This window comes from Protobothrops mucrosquamatus, unplaced genomic scaffold (assembly GCF_001527695.2).
Source record: "Protobothrops mucrosquamatus isolate PMUCROS unplaced genomic scaffold, P.Mucros_1.0 scaffold69, whole genome shotgun sequence".
NCBI classification, from domain to species: domain Eukaryota; kingdom Metazoa; phylum Chordata; class Lepidosauria; order Squamata; family Viperidae; genus Protobothrops; species Protobothrops mucrosquamatus.
Window position 1 is genome coordinate 670,520 of NW_015386447.1, and position 22,227 is coordinate 692,746.

A 22,227-nucleotide genomic window follows, 5' to 3' on the forward strand; every position below is an offset into this window, starting at 1 on the left:
AGGTCACCCTCAACTTCAAGCAGCAACTCATAAACAAAAATGCACTATTTTTATTAGCTAAATACAGGATACAGACATACCAAACAACATCTCTGAAACTGAAGAATTACTATACCTATAGCTCCATAGCTGCTTCCTTCAGGGGTGCTGGCAGTGATAGGATGAGAAGAAGTCATAGTCCCAGGACCTACAAAGTAAACCAACAAGGAATGTTGTTTTTTTTACTTCTGACTGTCCAAATGGCCCAACAGACAGGATAACCAACTATTTAGAATTGAGAAGAGATGTCTCCTTTCATTTGGCTTTAGGCATTACCAAGCAGTATGCCCTATCCTCTGTTGCTATCAGATGATGACAACCCAACTTTCTGAGTAGCAAATACAAAAAAGGTGGAGGATTTAGGGATGGATCCTTCAGGCTGAGGAGCCCTCTTAATTTCCACCTTTCCAGGCTCTTGGCCTAACCCAGACAGCAGAGAACAAAATTCCCACTTTGGGGAAATCAGAATGCATAAGTCTGTCAGACCCCAAAACTGCTCATCTGCTCTCTCCTTTTTTTGGGGCCTGCCATTATTGTTGGGGGAGAGGTGCATGGGGGATTCATAGTGTTAACTTTCACTTTTTCCTTCCTTTGTCTGGCCTCCTTCTTTGAGTATGGAATGTGTCTCCTTATCTAGGAGACAGTTACAAGGAAACGAAAGCTGGAGAAGACCTTGAGATGCACGCCTACTGTGCCAGTCAGCCGCCCACCAGGCCCCCTGTGGATTGGCTGGATTTCAAACGGGCATTATGACTTTGGTGGGAGGGGGAATATTGCTTGCTTAATTATATCGTTCATGCGGGCTTTTCTTCAGATCTCGCCTCAAATTCCCTGCTATCAGTAGTCCCTAATAAAAGTTTCCTTTTGAGACAATGCCTGTTTCAAGAGTTCTGCTTTCTTGGGTGATTAGTTGAAGTCACCCAATGAATCTATTTAAGCTTCACATTATAAAGAGCTTATGAATTAAATGTTTATAGTTTTCAGTATTGTAAGAAATAAATTTATTTCTTAAAAGTTACTTAAATTATTACCTGTTGTCTATAATTTTTTTATTTATATTTAATAGCATGATTATATGTCTATGAAGTTTTCAGGGTTAAAGGTTTTCAAATACATTATTTAGGTGTAATTATTACAATAGCCTTGTATAATTCCAATTATTAACCTTCTTAATAGTTTTATTTTTTAAATTATATTAATTATTTTTTATATATATTGTTTTATTCACTATCCTAGTGATTTATTTTGTTTGCTTATTTAGTATTCTATGACTATCACTAAATGTTGTATCTTATGATTTATGATGAATTTATTTTTTATGCTGATTATGATCATGATTTTATGTACACTGAGAGCCTATACAAATTCCTTGTATGTCCAATCACACTTGGCTAATAAAGAATTCTATTGTGTTCTGTGTTCTGTGTTCTGTATTTTCTATATTCTGTATTTTCTATATTCTATTCTATTCTATTCTATTCTATTCTACTGCAGGGAGTAGCCCCAAAAGTGTACACACATGTGGAAGGAATCAGAACAGTCCAAATGTATTGGGTAATATTTTCATTAAAAAGTGATGCGAGAGAAACTTAGCATGCTCTAAGTTATTATAATACATAAATTGCAGGGGGAACAGTAGATACAATGACAACAAAATAAATATTTTGTAAAAGGGAACACCAAGAGGCAAAAATATACAATAGCATCTGAGTTTGTTAGGACAGCTCAGAGTCACAAGATTCTGTAATATAACCACCCTGAGATAGATTACATGAGATATTAATGGTGGTAGAGGGATGAAATTACAATATCCTCTTTTCTTGCTCATATAATTTCATAGTTTTATCATCTATACCAAGGAGAACTATACATCTCAGTACAAAAAGAAAAACGAAGAAAGAGTCAGGACCATTGAGATTACAAAAATCCCTTGATAGCTGAGGCTGCTTGTTCTGTGGTGAAAAAGTGTCAACAAACACCTTCCTCAGCCCTCTGGATGAGCATGTTGGATTGGGCAAGGAAATGGAAAAAGCCGCCTTGAATAATTCATATAAGGTGGCTCATCATACTAGAAATGACAGAAGATGAAAATCAGCAGAAGCTAAGCCTAAATAGAATGAAATTGAAGAGATTTCAGGTGTAGTGATATTGTAGCTCTCCTGGGTACACTACATTTTTGCACCATGTAGAGTTTTGAGCAGACCTATATGTTAAAATTTTGCTGATTTGTTGTCTGGAAAAAACATAGCAAATTTTAATGATATCCAGGATAGTATCTATATATTGTATCTGATGAATAAACATCAGATGGGATTTCTCCTGACTGGCATACAATCAAAGAAAATTAAGAAGTTCAACATAAGATTTTGATAAATCAGATGGAATCTCTGGAAGAAGGATGGGAATAGCTTGGAACTGGATGGGTCCTCACTTAATGACTGGGTGGGATTTGGTTAACAACTTATCAGGGATGGTCAGGCTTGCCATCACTAAGTGATGTAGTCAGTGACTTTGCACTTTACAACCGCATCACTTAATGATGAGAGAGAGACAGAGAAATAGAGAGAGAGAAAGAGACAAAAGATGGAAAAAGAATCAAGTTGATAAGGATTCCACATTCTATTGCAGAAACTGTATGAAAGTTAGGAAATAACTGAATTTAAAGATAAACATTCATATCATATAGTCACCTATCCCTTATTTGCACTTTCTCTAGGAAGTTGGCTCCTTCAGGGCATCAATCCACAGCAATGATTATACAGAGCCCAACAATTTCCCCCACAAAAATATTTTGATGTTTAGTCCAGTTGGAAGACTGGATTTAATAACTCATGACATGTCTTCCAACTCTATAATAGCAACACAATATATTAGCATAATTACCATCATTAAGTCCTCTAATAGATGTTTTCCTATGAAATCTGAAATCAAACACAAATATAACCATGTAGATGTCATCAATATAAATAGTAAGAGGCAAGTATTTATCATAAAAATCTATAAAGCTTATATAATAGTTATTTTAAAAATTGGCAAGATCACTTTGAATTGGGTGGAGCTATTGACCACTTTCATTGCAAAATACTGTTGCTAAGAAACCAACAGCTACTTTGGTACAAAGGTTATTATTCAATAATATATCCTGCACAATCTGGATTTATAAAACGATTTCAAGCATCTGATACCTTTTGATTGTTAAGATTTATTATCCTTACAAAAAGGTAATTGCAAAAAGCCTTTGGTAACATATATAAGTGATATTTTTGGTTACATGATTTCTAGTTAGACATTAATTTTAATTATCTTTGCTTGGGTGATTATGAATAGGATTATCTCTTGTTATGGAATGCAAAAGGGTACATGTCAAGGATGCCACTTATGTTCACCTATATTTACTTTGGTCTTGGAACCGCTGATACATTCAATTAAAAAATGTGATGTCATTCTAATGGAACAATATATGATATTTTATGAATGTAATCTATTATATGCAGAATATTTTGAGTCTTTTAAATGATTATCAAATTCTTTATCATATTTTGTAGAGATTTTTCAACAATATGGTAAATGTACAGTTTGTTTATTATTTCTGTGACAGATTAAGCAATTTGAATGCTTGTAAATATGGAAGAAAACCCATTTTGTCTCTATACTGTATTATAAAAGCAGTCACATTTATTGATATTATTACTTGTACTAATGTCATCACAACCTTTCATCTATATACAGTACAAGAGTTTTTTAATTAATCTATTGCAATTTCTCATAGTCCAAAGCAGGTGTTTTGCCTGGACCCTATGTTATGCCATCATGTAAACACTTTAATAAATGGAGACATGTTTTATTAAACAGTGCTAAATGTTCTTTGTACCTGATGTACTGCACAAATCCAACCACTAGCGCACCCAGATAGAAGGAGAGGAAAGTCAGAAAACTGAAAAGGATGCCATGTATATAAACAGTGCCTAGGAAAAAGACACAAGGATGTACCATTAGTAAATGAAGAAATTATAGCCCATTCCTCTGCTACCATGTTGTTCACTCCCCCAATCTCGTGTATTTTTACTCTTTTCTCTCTTCAGTAGACCAAAATCTGAAATAATGGTAAATGCTCACTTCTTCCTCTTACTATGTGCAATCCTCAATATTACTCTCCACTTGGAAGACAGATTTGTAAATTAATTTGCAATCAAGACTTTGACATCTATTCTATTCTGTGATTCTTAGGAAAAACATGTCTTCAAAATCCAGTATTTGTACTGGAGTGAAAATCTGCGCCAAATGGGATTACAGCAAACTGAAGGATGAGAAAATCAAATGATCACTTAGCACTTACAAGTATGCTAACTCATAATATCACCTGAGTATGTTATGCATTATTTTGTACTATTTTAATAAAACCATATGTATAGTGATAGTAGTGGTTCATCGATTTTTGTTAACTTTAAGAAAATACAGAATTATGTTTCAAGACCTTTAACTGAAGGTAACACTGTCACTTCAAGATGCTTCATTCGTTGGAGGTTCCATGTGTAGTTAGCCTTTCCTGAAAAAGAGTAACATAATACATACATGCATGTACATACATATGATTTGATCATGCAAAAGGTTTGCAAGTCATGAGAACTTTACTAGATCATGGCTTCCAGAAAGAGAGAAACCAAAATAGTTGAGAATTCTTGATTGCAGAGAGGGGAGGGGGAAGAGGGAGGGAGAAAGAGAGGGAGAGGGAGAACATACATTTGCTTCTGGCATTGAACTTCCTATTCTGTATAACTTTTATTGTTTTATCAATGTATAAAATACAAAGAAAAATAAAAAAATAGGAAATTAAAGGAAGAAAAAAAAAGAGGGAAAGAAAACATGCAGTACAAGGAAAGAAAGAAAAAGGCATTGACCTCTGACTCTTTTTAGCACAGTAGAAGATAACAACATTTCGGACTTCCGGTTTTGCACCGTAGCGCATGGTCGTGGGAGAGTGAAGCTCCACTCCCCGGCGCAAATTCCATTGTGCCAGGGGGACCCTAAATGGGTCTGAAGTCACCCCAAAGAAGTGACCGTGAAGGAGGGGTGCTCTGTTGATCATGAAACGACTACAGTTGTTTTATTCGATCTGGGGGAAGCCCTCCGACCCGACAGGAGAAAGGCTGGCGTTGCGTCAGCGTCCAGCCCAAGCTATCTGCAGCTGAAGTCCAGAACATCGGTGAACAGCATGCTTGGAACTGGTGAGAGTATCGATCTTCTCTCTTCTATCTACTAACTGAATCCTTGGGAAAGACCCCCAAAGCAAGAAAACCTCTGAAAGTGAAGGGAGGGGATTATATCCTCATTCCCTCATAGATAAAAGCGGTGAATTAATACTAAGGGAGAAAGAAATAGACTATTTATTTATTTATTTTTCACAACTTATATGCCGCCCTTCTCCCCATGGGACTCAGGGCGGCTCACAGCATGTTAAAACAATATAAAACATTTCCCCTCTAAAAACCAATTAAAAACCAAATATTTGTTGCTGTGTCTTGATAAAATCCTTAAAATTGTCCCTATTTAAAATTCACCCTAGGTCAGACCCGCTTGCTGAAAAAGCCATGTCTTGAGNATATATATATATATATATATATATATATATATATATATATATATATATATATATATATATATATATATATATATATATATATATATATATATATATATATATATATATATATATATGGTTAAAAATAACACTGAAGACAAACGAGTGACTCCTGGGTATATCCATAGTAGGAAACAAGATGTGAGCACCAGGAGGTTGTAAAACAGTTAAAAGTTTTAATAAAACATTAAAAACCTTTAAAAGAAGGCTCACATCTTGTTTCCTACTATATATATATATATATAATGAATTATATATATATATAATTTTTTGTCTGAAAAAAACTGGAAAATGAATAGCTACTGATTCCTAGTGGAGAATCAGAGCACAGAACACTAACAATAATGACTCAGAAACTGGCAGAATGCCTATGAAACAAAGAATAATTTGTTCCTTTAAATTTTAAATGATCTTGAAGACAGCTGGGAACAAAGTAAGAGCTGACCCAGCCATAAGATTAAAAAGTGTCTGAAAGAAAAATATATGAACTGTTAACTAAATCTAAGAATTGTTTAGAGAAAAAGAAAAAGAAAAACTTTGGCTCTTAGCTAATCTTTTAGAGGAGAATCTACAGGAAGGACTCAAGGTGGCTTAACATACTGAATTGCAATTTTGACTGATTGATAATTAACCCCTGAACTAAAATATTGATGAAAGACTATTTGAAGGGGGGAAACAACATGGATACCGTACACTTATCAACAAATGACAGGACACCACACTCAATATTCACACCTGAAGGACTTAGACTGGAACATCAAAGACTTTCAGAAGTAATATTTCAAGGCAAGATAAATACTTTCCAAGAGGAAATTTATGCAATGTTATGACAGATACAAATAAGAATAGATGTAAATCATGAGGAAATGCAGAACAACTTTGACAACATAAATAAGCACATCTCCAATCTAAATCTACAATCAAAAAACACCCAGAAAATGACAGCGAATGAACAAACAAATCAGATAACAGAACACAAATTGGAAGAACATGATGATATCGACAAAGCTACAAATGAAAAGAATTACAGTATAATCCAATACAAACAGGAAAAAATCTACAAGACTTTGATATAACAATAAAAATGGAATGGACTATAGAATTCCCATGAGAATTAATAGAGTTTGGGAGACAGAAAGTATATATCTTACCTATTCTATCTTTTGTATTCCCAACAATACTTGCAAAAACATAGAAACTGCCGGGAAAGCAGAATATATCAACTTGGAGAGCTATTCGGCAAGAGAAGAAGGCTAGAGACAAATTCAAGAGATTTGACTCACCCTATCAGATGGAGTATTACATGAGTAAACACTTGTTTGAATATGGTTAGAAAAATAGAGAACTCTGAACATAAAGGGGCCCTATAACAAGAGGGATAAGAGATTTAAGTAATATAGTATGTTTTACAATATATGAAATGTAAAAATATTGGGATGATGTAACTTTTATAAATATAAGTGAAATATAAGCTGATCAGAAAGGATGTTATACCCAGATGTTATAAGATAGACAAGAAGCACGTATTTTTATAATACATGAAATATGAAAATATTGGGATGGTGTACCTAAATGGAAAAAATTAGATATTTAGATGATTAACATTGAGAAAATCATGACTGATAAGAATGGATTGAATAAGGGGAAATTAACCTTAAACAAAAATCACGAAAATAGGATGCATGGTGAACTAATGAGATGATGGTTATAAGAATAATATAAGCCGATAAAAATGTGTTATACATAGATGTTATCACTATTTGTATAAATATGAAAAATGTCTACATTTAATCATTTATATATTGAAAATATTAAGAATTATGTTTTGTTTAAGGTTGAAAAAGGAGAATAAAAATGAGAAAAGAGAAGATTAAAGAAATATATTATTAATTAATATACTAATTATGGAATTATCAAATTTAATCATTATTGACTGTTAATTAATTATTATTGTCTTTTTTCCTTTTTCAAATATATAAACCAAGACAACATGCTGTACAACAGGCACTGGAGATTGTTATTGTTAAAAAACAAATAAAATATTTATATATATATAAAAGAAATAAACAAGCCTTCTACAAAAAAAAAGAAGATAACAACATTCCAGCCTCAACTTTTTACTTTTACATAACTAGCTATTTCTATAACAAGAAATCTATCTAATCGGCAAAACCAAAGTTAAAATTTCATTTTTTTATCACAAGCACAAAATCCAGAAGTGATATCCAAATAAAAAACATAAATATATTCTTCTCTTTGAATAGAACAATCAATTTAGCCATTTCTCTTTTATCTTCCTTGCTGTTAAAATAATATATATTTCTTTTTGCACTTAATAAACCTTTATAAACTATCACCATTTATATTAACAAAGTTCACCATATTCTTTCAGCTTCTTTAACCTTAAAGGGAAAATACTTTTTTTCATCAATTTTAAAACACTAAGCTTTTCTTTAAAAACATTTCTAAAATTAAAATATTCTAATACATGTTTTTTAACTTCTTCTTAGCATACATACTTTAAAGTTCACTTTCAGACCAATAAAATTCCAACTAACACCAATTAACTCGTTAAATTTAGATCACTCCCTCCAAGTAACCCTCATAGAATATTTTTTTCTTCTTCTGTGCATCCTTTTTAAAATTTTAGATTTTTCTTTAAGCTAATACATTTTTTTCTTTAACTTTATCTTAACATAGATATTTTCAAATAGACTTTCAATAATATATTACAAACTTTAGGAATTTCTTAAGCATTATATATATATATATGAAAAATACATTTTCAAACTTTAAGACTTGCTTTCAATTACAAATATCAAACCAATGAAAATCCATCCTAATTCTAATTGATTCATTAAGTTTAATTCACTCTTTCCAGCTTGTCTTCAGGGAGTAAAATCTTTTTCTTCTCTGGAATGTTTGTCAAGTAGTTATAAACTTCTCTTTTTCTCAAGGATTTCTCAACCTTGTTAATATCTATGAGGAAAAAGTCGCAAACTGGTCCTTTTAAAAGTTGCAAATTTTCTTGGAGCTCTTCTTTCAGTTGTGTTCGGAGGCTTCTAGTTAAACCATCATAATAAAAATTGGTGTCAGGTTTATATTCCAAAATTTCAGTTGACTTGTGAAATTGCCTCAGTAGACTCAAGATCCAGATGAATCTCGACAGACTTGAACACTGGGCCCTATCTAACAAAATGAAATTTAACATAGAGAAAAGTAAAATCCTACACTTATGCAAGAAAAACCAAGTATACATACAGATTAGGTGAAACCTGGTTTAATAGCAGTAACTGTGAGGGGGATCTTGAAGTCCTATTAAATATCAGCCAATTAAATATCAGCAGAGGGATTGAATGGAAGATCACATGAGGTACTAATACCACCCTGTAAAGCCTTAGTAAGACCACACCTAGAATACTTCATCCAGTTTTGGTCACCACACTATAAAAAAGATGTTGAGACTCTAGAAAGAGTAAAGCAGTAAAAATGATTAGGGGCCTGGAGGCTAAAACATATGAAGAACGGTTGCAAGAACTGGGCATGGCTAGTCTAGCGAAGAGAAGGACCAGGGGTGACATGATAACAGTGTTCCAATATTTGAGAGGCTGTCACAGAGAGAAGTGGGGGGTCAACCTATTTTCCAAAGTACCCGAAGGCCAGATAAGGAACAATGGATGGAAACTGGTCAAGGAGAGATTCAACCTAGAAATAAGGAGAAATTTTCTGACAGTGAAAACAATCAACTAATGGAACAGCTTGCCTTCAGAAGTTGTGAGTGCTTCATCACTGGAAGTGTTCAAGAAGAGACTGGACAGTCATTTGTCAGAAATGGTATAGGATCTCCTGCTTGAACAGGGGGTTGGACTAGATAACTTACATGGTCCCTTCCAAGTCTGTTATTCTGTATTCTGTAAAACTTTCTACACATATTTTAATCTCTGAAGTAGTTTGAGAGGTTTTTTAAGATCCTTGGAGCATAGCTATTCTATGAACTGATGGATTTTATTTAAATATTTTTTTCAAATACATCTCTAATAATTTGCTCCTTCATCTTTTTAACTCCCTCTTTGGTCAAAGAGTAAGTTTTTTGTAAGTCACTTAAGAATTTCTAACCAACCAAGAATCATAAAAATCAAAGAAATTTAGCCACCCACAGCAAAGACCAAGCTACAAATTATTAAAAATAATAAAACTAAAACCACAACTTTCTGCCCTTATATTTCTCCATCTATTTTTTTTAAAGATAGTCCTCACTTCCTTATTTTAGCCTGCCTTAGCAGCCTTCTTCCTTGTTGTTTAGCAAGAAGAAATCCCCCAAATAGCACAGATCTTCAAAAAGGTTGTAGCTAAAGAGATCCTCTTTTAGCTTAATGAAGGTTAATAGTCCTTAAAATTATTAAGAAATGAAAGGCACAAGTTACTGTCCATTTGAAAAATAAATTCTAAAACGGCTGCTTCTTCAACAATGAACTGATTGCAGCCCCGACCCCCACCTTTTGGACACAGTCTGCTTCGAAGCGCAACTCCTGATGCTACTTGCAGACCTTTGCTGTATCGGAGGATCTTGAGGGATAATTCTAGGACTTTCCCTAACCCAGGAGAGTCATATAAACTAAAGGAATCCTGGTTCCTTCTGTTGATAGTTGACGTGTCATCAGTTGGCCATCTTTTCAGCATAAGTGGTGCATTGAGTTTCCTATTCTGGAAAGAAAGCCTTTAGAGCAGGGATCTTCAAACTTGGCCCTTTTATGACTTGTGGATTTCAACTCCCAGAATTCCCCAGCCAGGGCCAAGTTTGAAGACCCCTGCTTTAGATGCTGTATTGAGGTTTAAGTACCTCAAGGTAGAGTGCCCAACTAAATTGCCATTCCTCTATCCTAAATAAGAGGAAGCAGCCTTAGTAGGCCCAAAGATTCACTATTATTGCCATAGTGATTTGTGTAGGTCACACTCTGTTCCTGAATTAGAAAGATAAATATCTGAGCTGCAACTCCTTGTATTGTGGAGGCATCTTGACTCACACTGTCTTACAAGTCCAGATCAGCATGAAAGGTAGTCAGAGCAGAAGACACTGCATTTAAAGTGACCACTTGGGTAGCCTCACTACTTTATACTTCAGCCGGTGTGTCTTCAGAGTGTCTTCATAGAAGTGTGCCCATCTGGAAACTCTTGATTCCATTTCCCAGGACCTAGTTTGACTTCTTTCAAGGAAATTAAATTTTATGTAACAATTACAGTACATGTCTCACTGCGATTGCCATGACAGTCTAGAATAATAACAATGTCCAAAACAGAAACATTGAGAGTATTCTTCTTGATCTTCTTGATCATAACTCACCTACCTTGAATGGAGGGTGGCCTTGAACCGCCACAGGTATAGTCCTCTGGCTTTATGACAAATACAACAAAAAACTGTTTGCTTGGGAAGTCCTTTTTCTGTGCAATAAAAAACACAATAACTTTTAAGGCTGGTAGACAACTATAGTTAGGAAAGATAATTGGACAGTAAGGGAGAGGTGAAAGGGAGGCAGTTGATCTCCTAAATAAGCCCTGACAGGCCCACTTATCTTCTTGAAATAGAGCAAATTTTAATCCTTCTAAAATCCATTGAAATAAAAGCAATTATTCTGCTCTTTCATTGTTGTGAAGTCAGGTTTTTTTTTAGAGATCTAGGCAATAAATGAATAAATAGCAGTGACTGACACACACAATGCCCAGAGAAAGAAAATCATGATTTATTTTTTTAAAAGTCTTTTCTTGTGAAAGAGGAAATGATTAGATAGAAATTATTCAGAATTCCAAAGGTTTAGCATAAGTAGCTATGATTGGCCAGTGGTTAATCTAAAACAACAGAAGATGTAAAAAAGGAGTCTATTTCTAAGCTGTATTCCTGTATTTTTAAATGAAAAATAAAATCCTGCCAATATATACAGATAATCCAACATCAATATATATTATTATGCACATTGCAAAAGCAGGTCCACAGATGAGATATTGTGACTTATACAAAAAATGCAAGATCATCCTGTGTCCATTATTTATTATGCCCAGGTAGTCTGGCACAAGAATCATGTGTCACAAATATTCTTTGCAGAGTTGACTAGATCCATATGAAATCAAGTGACCTTAACTCTAACAAATCTTTCCTGGATAGTATAATCCTTAAATTGCCCATAAGATATGCAAAATGGAAAGAAGCCTAAGAAGATTGCAAAATTCTTATCAATAGTCATGGCTGTTGCTCTTTCACATTATTGTTTCAGTTTTTTAATATAATTTAATGCATTTTTTTTTAAAAAAATACAATATTTTGTTGTTGATTATGTTGTCTAGGAACATAAGCAAATCAATAACATTATTTCAGTTAGGTTTCCTAATATATATATAGTAACAGCAGTTGCATATCTTACTCAGCTTCTAACCATAGAAAGGTCTGGCTCTGAAAGAGGGGTCAAAGAGGCCATTTATGTCAAAATTGAACAGCACTCTCTCAACAGAAGGGGAGGGTATGACATCATCTATCTTCTATGTACAACACAGTCTTTTCAGCAGTTCCAAGAAGGCTCCACATTCATTTGCATTACTCAGGTGACCCTGATGACACAGATAAGCCTCCAGGTGGCATCAACAACTCTCTAAAAGAATGCAGCTGTCTGCATTCCCCACCATCCAGTCAGAGCTGAAGAAACTTATTGGATAAAAAACAAAACATCTTCAAAGAGAAAAAAGAAAGTCTAGTTGACTGTGAAAAAGCATCTTCGGGTCTGGCTCTCTACAATGCCCTTTCTTTTGCCGTGCTAGATGGAAGATAAAAGAAAGATCCTCTTCCAAGAACATCTGTACTTTCAAGATGCCACCAACCATGTAATGGAATAAAGTCTTCTGCCTTCAAGGTCCCTTCCAGCTCTATGATTCTATGTCCTCCTTTCCTGCCCATTTTACACAGCCATCTGTATTCTCCCAGGCCATACTGGCTTATTGTATATGGTCTTTGAGTGTAATTCCCTCTTAACGTAATGCTGCCATGTTTTGCATTGCATAGTGTGTAAAATTTGCCAGGTAGTGTGTGCCAGCTAAGCTAATCAGTCATAATTATTATCTTGCTATTTCTTAGTTATTCAGTTCTATAGTTTTTCACCACAACTAATTTTTAATGAGTTTTTGCAATTATAGTACATTTTATTGTATTCAACACTTAATTTTAACTAAATTTTAATTTTAGTTAACCATAAGGGTTTTTTGTACTTCCTAATTTTATAAGCATTTGCAGCTTTTATTTTGCCATCTTTTAACTTTATCTTTTAATACTAACTTCTATCTTTTAACTCACTATCTCCACAGATTGTTTTCAGGACATAGCTATTAATTTCATAATCTCTATGTTTTTACCTCATGCTAGTTGAAGACCACAGTAAACTATTGTATAACTAAACATTTAAAATAAAATTGGAGTTAAGGTCTTATTGCAGAAAAGAGGGTCTTGAGCTTCCAAGAGCTTTAAGTTACCTGTTTCAACCCTAATTCTTTTCTAAGGAAGGACATCATGACCCTGAAAAGGGCCATTTGTGCTTTCAAAAGTTGGAACACTTGGTGACTTCTGGGGCTGCCAAAGGGGCCCAGAGGGCCATGATTCTGTGGTGATCGACATTTTTTCAAAACTCCAAATATGTCTCTTGATCCAAGATCACCGGCTATCTCTGGTTTAGTGACCATGCTCTCACTAGTACTCCTAATGAAAATCAACTGCTTGAGACTTCTCAACTGCTTGCAGATATGTTTTTGTGTGCACATAATGTAGATGCATTCAAACTCAAGGAAACGTACAGCATTCTTATATGTTTTTCTTTACAATGGGTTCCTTTTCTCTCCCTTTCTTGGATTTGTCACAGACTTCTCATCTGCCTGCAGTCAACTTCTCCTGGCTCGGTATTGCCTGCCCTCTCCTATGTTTGCCAGCTTCCCCATGCTCTTCTCTCTAAATATGGACAGATTTTCCCAGCTGAGTTTCTACCTTCCAAAATGTCTCTATCCATCCATATGATTGAGTGCAGAAAATCCTGATCAGCCTAGTTGCCCCCTCAACTTTCCCGTCCATCAAAAGCAGACTGACTACAGTAGACAGCACCATCCACTCACCTGCACAGTGAGGGCTGCCTGCTTTGTCATGGATTGATAAACTCCATTAAATTCCACATTATAATCCAAATCATAAACTGGACACTGTAACAGATGAAGAAGCAGATTAGAGAGCTACCTCTGCTTCTGTATATCTGATTATTGTAACAGATTCCTGGCAGGCCTTCCCGATTCTCTCTTTCTCTCGATCACAGTTCAGAACAGGGCCATTCAAGCTGTTCCAGACCTTCAGCTTTATTCCCATGTTTCATTACCTCACAGAGCAATTCAGTGGCTCCCAGTTTGAGCCACTTTGAGCTTGCTTAATTTGTATACCTTTTTTTGATGTTTCTGCCTAGAAGAAAGAATTATTAAAGAACACATGGTACTATTATACACCATCTTTATCAAAATGAAGATGACCCTGAATTTCAAAGAACCCTTCTCCCAAAATGAAGAGTAGAAACAAATGACAAACACAGACAAAACTCCTGTGCAATGAGCAGCTTTCCCACTTTATCAGCTTAAGGTTGCCAAATCCAGGTAAAACCACCTGCAGAAATGCCACCCATCCCTATAAACAAGTAACAACAAACAAACAAACAAACAAACAAATAAACAAAATAGATAGGAGTTCTACACATGTAAGTGAACACACACACACAAACACAGAATGAGGGAATAAAAGCCACACTCTAGAAAAGGATTGAGCCAAGACAAAAAATTAATTTTATCTGAATTAACCAACACAAGGAACTCTCTGCATAACATTAATGTACATGCATACTCACACAAATATGCGTGTAAATCAAAACATTGCCCTCCCCCCAAGCAGCAGAAACAGGAAAAAGAAAAAGTGAGATGGGTTGAGGGTAAGGGGTATCTGACCTGGGAAAGGGGGAAAAAGGAATAAACATGGAGGAACTAATAGGAAGGAAAGAAGGAAATTAACAAGAGAGGAATGAAAAAAAATATTTTCTACACAGAAGGGATGACTGTAATAGGTTTGGAAAGTCTGCTATCATTTCTGCCTTATGGAAAAAGAGGACAATACATATTTAGGCCATGTAGAGTCTGTGTCTCCACCCCATGTTTGTACAGCTCTCTCTCTCAGTGAAGCAGAAACAGCTTTTCCTTCTAAATAGCACCTGCCTCTTCTTTGTGAGGTACTTCAAAAGTAAAACAACACTTATTTTTATCATCACTGCTCTTGCTAAGTCTTATTATTACTGGAAGTTAGTAATGTCACTAGCAAAAACAATGTCCTCCCTTCCTCCCCAGCCACTTTGTCAGTCCTGTGAGATAGGTTGAGTCAGGAAACAGCCACTACAAAGACTACTGGAACCCTGTTGCAAAGTATGATAACAGAATCTTGAAAGCCTGACTAGGGTTTCTCTCTGTCCCCCTCTTTATACCCAAGAGAATCAAGGTGGGACAATCTTGAGCCTCTTTCTCACATCTCCTTTCTTTCATGGCTAAGTGGATGTTAATGTAACTCTTCTTTGAATTCCCTTTTCAGGGTTATCTCTGCATGCCTCCTCTCTGAACCGGATATTTGTCTTATTTGAAGAGGTTCACAAGAAATTAATCAGTTTTCAGGCATACTGTTTTTTTCTCGCTGTCCTAAGTGAACACAAACAACTTTAGGAGGATGCAGACTTGGAATCTACCTGCTTTGAAGGAAGCTCAGATCTGTCTGAATCAGCCCAATTTGATTCAGAATGCAGGAATGGTCCAAATCTGATTCGCACTTCATAATAAATAGTAATAGTACAGTAAGCAAAGACAAACACTGCCAATATTCAAGTAGGGTATCATAAACAAGCAGGACTTACCACAATATCTTGGATGGAGACCACAGAGCAGGGATAGATTGCCTTAGAAATCACTCTGACAATGACAGAATCCACATCGGGAGGGAACTGGTACAAAAAGTACTATGAAGGGAGAAAATACTTTTACAATTCTTTCTGCTATAAAGCTAATCTTTAAATATGGGTAAGCCTCATTTATCTGAGACAGTCATGCTGATGCCACCATGCCTCTGAGTCTATGCCTGACTTGCCTTCTTGAGTGGTAATATTTAAAGTAGAGCTCTACCTGGGTTTATTTAAAGGTGAGTAGATATCTCCAGATAGTTAATCAGCATAAAACCCAAACCTCAACCAAAATTAATCCCATAAATACAATCAATAAATAATCCCTCAACCAAAAGCAGCCCAAATTCCAGAGTGACTATCAGCCACCAGAGGCCCTATGAAAGTGTGTATTATATGTAAGAAGGATGCTAAGTGAAGCAAGTTTTTCAGATACTAGCCATTCAGGGAACTGCTGTTATATCCACACAATACAACAATTTCACCACAGTAAAGCAAGCTTTGTGTTTTGAAAAAGCATATTTGGGATAATAAAGGAAACGTTTTCCTGTTTTCCACCATACCTTTATAATGCTCAGTGCTTTTCCCGACACAATTATCAAACCTTCCCCCAATTAAAAGATATCAAGGCCCAAATCAGCCTCGTAAAGCGTGCTAAGGACCCAAAATGGTCCACTTTCATTTTATTGATTTTTATTTTCATATTGGATTTTACTATTTTTATTTTTAAAATATTATTAGGAGAAATAACTAACAGTTACTGTACAAGCCTACTATTCCCATAAGGCCATTCATGCAAATACTAAAGTGATCACAATTTGCAACCTTCCCATCTGGCTTCCCACAAGCAAAGTCAATGGAGGAAGCTGGATTCACTTAATGACCATATGATCAACTGCAATGATTTGCTTAACAACTGTGGCAAAAAAGATCATAGAACTGGGCATGACTCACTTAACAACCACTTTGCTTAGCAATGGAAATTTTGGTCCCAGTTGTGCTCATATGTTGAGGACTATCTGTAATGAGGAGGTTCTGGAAAAAATCAGTTCATTTTATCAAAGGGGAAAATAAACATTCAGTTTCCCCTTTTTCTGGAAGGGATGGCAGTGCGGCAACCTTTTAACGGGGGAGTCGGGCCGGATATTGCTGGAAACTGGATGAGCATAGGATGAGCAGAAGAGTAAGATGGGGGGATGGAGACAAAGAGGCCCATAGTTGATCCCTGCCAGGCCAAACACTGCTCCTCTGCTTTTTATTGTCAAGGAATTACACAATAAGCATTGCCTCTAGAAGCTTTCTGGTTTGATAACTATCAATCAATATACTGAGAAGTGGTTAAAAAAAATCTACTTATATTTAACCTTCAAAAGAAATAACTGAAGGAGAAATGATACCGTTTGCAAATGTTTGAAGGGTTATCATACTGCTATTGTGAGCAAATATTGGACAGGACCAGAATCTAGAGTAATATTACAAGGAAGTTAGTATAGAGGTCAGACAGAGGAAGAACTTCTTGATCAGAGCAGCTGCCACCTAATGGAAGAGAATGTCACATATAGGGGAGAGTTATTTTCTGCTGGAGATTGTCAGAGGTGAAATAGTTATTTCTCAAATATGCTCTTGCTGAAAGTGTACTAAGCAGAGGGTAGCGCCAGTTGACTTCTAAGGTCACTTCCAATTCTATGATTTTATTATTTAGTTCAAGTTCAACTCCATGCTCAATGCAGAAATTCAAATTAAAATATGGACAGATGTCTGTCCAACTTTTACTTCTGCTGAACCACTAAAAGGGAAGCCCTTCTATGCCTGAGTAATTGATTGCACTATCAAGTGGAATCCACTTTTTTGCCTTGCATTTTGGGATTACATGGTATGCATCAAGGACTTCCTCTAAGAGTCATTTTACTTACATGAAGAATGCCCTTACATCTCCTATTTTAAGGCTAAATTTACCCATTTCCTTCTAATCCTGCCTTAGGCACAAAACCCGTAGGGTGACCTTGGGCCACTCACTTTCTCTCAGCCCTAGGAAGGAGAAAATGGTAAACCACTTCCAAAAAAAACTTTGCCAAGAAAACAGCAGGGACTAGTCCAGGCAGAATTGCAAGTGACTGAATGGAAGGGGGGGAAATGCAGTATACTATACAGCTTATCTTTCAGGCATGTGACATTGCTGAAAATAAAAAAGAATCTGGTTGCAGCTTTTCTTACTAACAAAATTTTATTAAAAGAAGAGGCTGCTCACTTCATCAGATGTATAGAGAGAGTAGTGTTTGAATTAGGGTGATGTGTTAAAACATTTTTATTGAGACCCTCTATTAGGTGGTAGTCTGCATAGTATGTACACTGCACAGAGGTGCTTCATTTTTATTTTTTTGAGAATGATTTCATGTTGTTTTCATCGGTTAAAAAAATGATGTCTGTTTGTGTCAGTTTCTTGGTATATTTTATAGATTTCCACACCGTCCATTTGGATTACCCTACTCCTGATCCTAATGTCCATTTATTTGGGCTACCCTGACCATTTGTTACCAGACTACCACTGCCCTCCTCCTACAAAGTCACACTGCTGAATGACTCTAGATCCTGTCAAAATCATCTCCCATTCACAACAGTTTTACCTATGTATTGAGTTATTACTTTTTTTATTGGTGTTTGTTTATTTTTAGGGAATTGCAGTATTGCAAATTTAGAAAACAGATAGAACTGCTAGATTTTCCCTTTACGTTTCAGTGTGATGTTGTGGGTCAAAAGCTACACTGGATACATGCAAGACATCATGCAGAAAGGACTTTTCTTTCAAAAACAAATACCATTTAAAGAAAGAAATAGTGTAATAGAAACCACATTTCCATTATGTCTTATATTTCTGATTCGCTTTATTAAAGAGTGTTATTTTGAAATTAAAATTTTTGTTATTTTAATATTTTTGATATTCTACAAACAAAGATGATAGGGTAAATTAGATGTGGATAATATATGCCAGGTTGGTTTCTTCATCCCTGAGGAAATCATCGCTGGCATCTCTTTTATTGTCAACTGATGTAGCGATCGACCCCAGATGGAGATTGATTGGCAATACAACCTGGATCTTAAAGAGATTTCAATTTTTATTCCATTTTATTATCAGGTTCATGCAGCTTCTAATACTAATACTACAAGATCATACCAATGAATCTTGTTCTTCCCAGGCATAAATATCCACACCTGAATAGAGGAACTTGCTGAGTTAGATGTCATCCAGCACTTGATACCCAGGTACTAGTATAGCATTCATCTAGATTGGAGTATTAGGGTTGCCATTATATATAGGCATTCCATATCCTCCAGAGGAGATTTATCTGATTTGGTACCGATCTGGATTCAAGAATCCAAGAAGACAGAAGAGAGATTTTATCAGTTTACATTTGCCTCTCTGCCCCAGTTATATACAGGTAGTTAATAATGCCAAAGTCCTACACAGTCTAAGATATTGACTTAGGTGAAGAAGAGCTGTTCTTGTACTTTCTTGGATTCTTCTCTTCATCCTGTCATTAAGAGCTGCCCATTATTGTATATAGGAATGTACAGCTGGCACCTGTTGCAATTTCATTTCAGTGCCAATGAAAAAAATGTACAGCTGGCAGCAATAGTGACTTCCTTCCAGTGTGAAGTAAAGATCTGGCTATTTATATAAGCATTTGTGTCTTACTGGAGGCTTTAACCTATATATAAGCATTGATTTTATAATGTTGAGGCTTTTTTTATTAATAGCTGTTTAATTTGTCTGTTTGGCTCCATTCTGCCCTATGATTTATAATATAGGGCAAATGTATCCTATTTTAATAAGTAGCCAAAATAATATTCTAATACCTTGGATTTTAACTAAACTTTGAAAAGATGTATTTATTATTATCATACATAATTATTATCACTTACCTGTGGTTGGGAAGGGCTGGCAGTGAAGGCAAAAGTAGCGTCCATGCTGCGGAAATTTGTCCAGATATTAAGATAAAATATGAAACATACAGATAAGACAGCAGTTAGAAACTGTTAGAGGTGGGGTAAGAACCTCATTAGATATCCACAGCTGGCTTCATTTTTCCAAATTAGCTTCACCCATGTGACTGATGAACATATAGATCATTTTTGAATGAACAAAAACTCTACTGATGAATATCCTGTACATATTACAGAGTTCAATATCTGGTTCTCTCCTATGTGTGTATTTATAAGGAAAATGCAGTGAAGTTCCAAAAGGACATCTGTTTTTGCCTTATCGATGAGACTAAGGCTTTTGATTGTGTAGACCACAACAAATATGGACAGCCTTTGAAAACAACTTGAACTGGGCTACTTTCTATGTCTATTGAAGTATGATGAACAGGAAGCAACAGTTAGAAGAGAATACAGAGCAACTAACGGGCAAAAATGGAAAAGAAGCATGTCTAGGTTGTACGTTGTCTATTTATTAGCTTATTTGCAGAACATATCATGAGAAATGTTAGACTAGAAGAAATAGGAATTAAAACTCTGGGACAAAATTCAACAACATCTGATATGCACATGTGTTTTTCTGATAGCAATAGAAGTAGATGATAGAAGAAAGACTTAATTCAATGCAAATAGGGAAAGTTGAAGCAGTAACATCTTCTTCCTAGGCTCAAAAATTCACAGGGAAGATGACTTTAGCCATGAAACAAGATTTATGCTGCTTGCACTTGTGTGTTTTAGCTAGTAATTCTCAACTGCATTAAAATAATATAAATACTTAAAAATAAAGCATAAGGAGCAACACTTGTCTTAAACCCATTCTTCAAAAACTTGCAAAACAATAGCATAATATTAAACTATTCTGAGAAAATTCTTCTGCCTATTTACAACAGTAAAAAGGAGGTCATAGGGTGAAAAAAATAATCTGTGTTTATTTATTGAGTAATTGATTTGTCATATTTAAGAGCTTCCATCTCACTCTTAAAGGGACTCTGGATGGTGTTCCTTTAAAGCAGGCATGTCAAACTCACGACGTCACGGGACTTTTTCCCCATTGCCGGCAATGGGGTGGACGCGGTTTCGGCGTGACGCATCCGGCCTGTGGGCCGGCAGTTTGACATGCCTGTTTTTAAGCTACAAGGAATCCATTAATTTAAAAAGATTTATATCATATTTATCTGATACAAAATAAATGCCTCCTCTGTTGGTAATGACTTCTTCCATTTTTCTGAATATTAAGTTGTTGAAAACAAAGCACATCGAACACAGAATAACAGAATTGGAAGAAAACTTAGAGGTCTTCTAGTCCAACCCCCTGCTTGAGCAGGAGACCCTATACCATTTCAGACAAATGGTTGTCCAGATCCTTTCTGAGAGCCTCTGGTGATGGAGCACCCACAACTTCTGAAGGTAAGCTGTTCCACTGACTGATTGATTGCTCTCACTGTTAGGCAATTTCTCCTTAGTCCTAGGTTGCTTGTCTCCTTGGTTAGTTTTCATCCATTGTTTCTCGTCTTGCCTTCTGGTGCTTTTCAGAATAGATCTACTCTCTCTTCTTTATGGCAACCCTGGAGATATTGGAACACTGCTATCATGTCACCCCTAGTCCTTCTCTTCATTAGACTAGATATACCCAATTCCTGTAACCATTCTTTGTATGTTTTAGCCTCCAGCCCCCTAATCATTCTTGTTGCTTTTCTCAACATCTTTTTTATATTGTGATGACCAGAACTGGATACAGTATTCCAAGTGTGGTCTAACTAAGGCTTTGTAAAGCAGTACTAGAACTTCACGTGATCGTGATTCTATCCCTCTATTAATGCAGCCTAGGATTTCATTGGCTTTTTTTGCTGCTGCCACACACATATTTAAGTGATTGTCCATTAAGACTCAAAGATCCCTCTCATAGTTACTGGCATAAACCAAGTTTCACCTATCTTGTACCTATACAATTGGTTTTTCTTGCCTAAGTGTAAAACCTTAATTTTATCTACATTAAATTTCATTTTATTAGATAGAGCCAAGTGTTCAAGTCTGTCAAGATCTTTTTGGATCGTGAGCTTGTCTTCTGAGGTGTTTCCTATTCCTGCCAGCTTAGTGTCCTCTGCAAATTTGGTGAGTTCCCATTCTATTCCCTCATCTAGTTCATTTGTGAAGATGTTGAATAGCATTGGGCCCAAACAGAACCTAGAGGTACCCCACTGCTTACTTTCCTCCATGTAGATGTAATTCCATTGAGGACTACACACTGAGTACAATTTGTCAGCCAGGTACAAACCCATCTCATGGTGATGCTTTCTATCCCACATTTTTCTAGCTTACCAACAAGTAAGTTGTGGTCTACTTTATCATATGCTTTAATGAAATCTAAGTATACTATGTCCACAGCATTTCACTGATCCACTTTTAGTTACTTTGTCAAAGAATGAAATAAGATTTGTTTGACATGATCTGTTTTTGACAAACCCATGTTGGCTTCTGATAATAATAATAATAATAATAATAATAATAATAATAATAATAATAATAATAATAATAATAATAATAATAATAATAATAATAATAATAATAATAATAATA

General features: G+C 35.4%; 1 protein-coding gene across 1 annotated transcript in view; it reads right to left on the reverse strand.

Annotated features, from left to right (window-relative positions):
* Nucleotides 1-22,227, reverse strand: part of SIDT1 (SID1 transmembrane family member 1) — an 82,030-nt gene that overhangs the window by 37,368 nt on the left and 22,435 nt on the right. Inside the window, exons 4-11 of the mRNA XM_015812108.1 lie at nt 19,594-19,639; nt 15,631-15,732; nt 13,817-13,900; nt 11,023-11,116; nt 4,514-4,585; nt 3,911-4,004; nt 2,923-2,960; nt 116-187 (exon numbers count right to left, since the gene is read on the reverse strand). Coding sequence (XP_015667594.1) covers nt 116-187; nt 2,923-2,960; nt 3,911-4,004; nt 4,514-4,585; nt 11,023-11,116; nt 13,817-13,900; nt 15,631-15,732; nt 19,594-19,639 — 602 coding nt within the window. The remainder of the gene's footprint in view (nt 1-115; nt 188-2,922; nt 2,961-3,910; nt 4,005-4,513; nt 4,586-11,022; nt 11,117-13,816; nt 13,901-15,630; nt 15,733-19,593; nt 19,640-22,227) is intronic.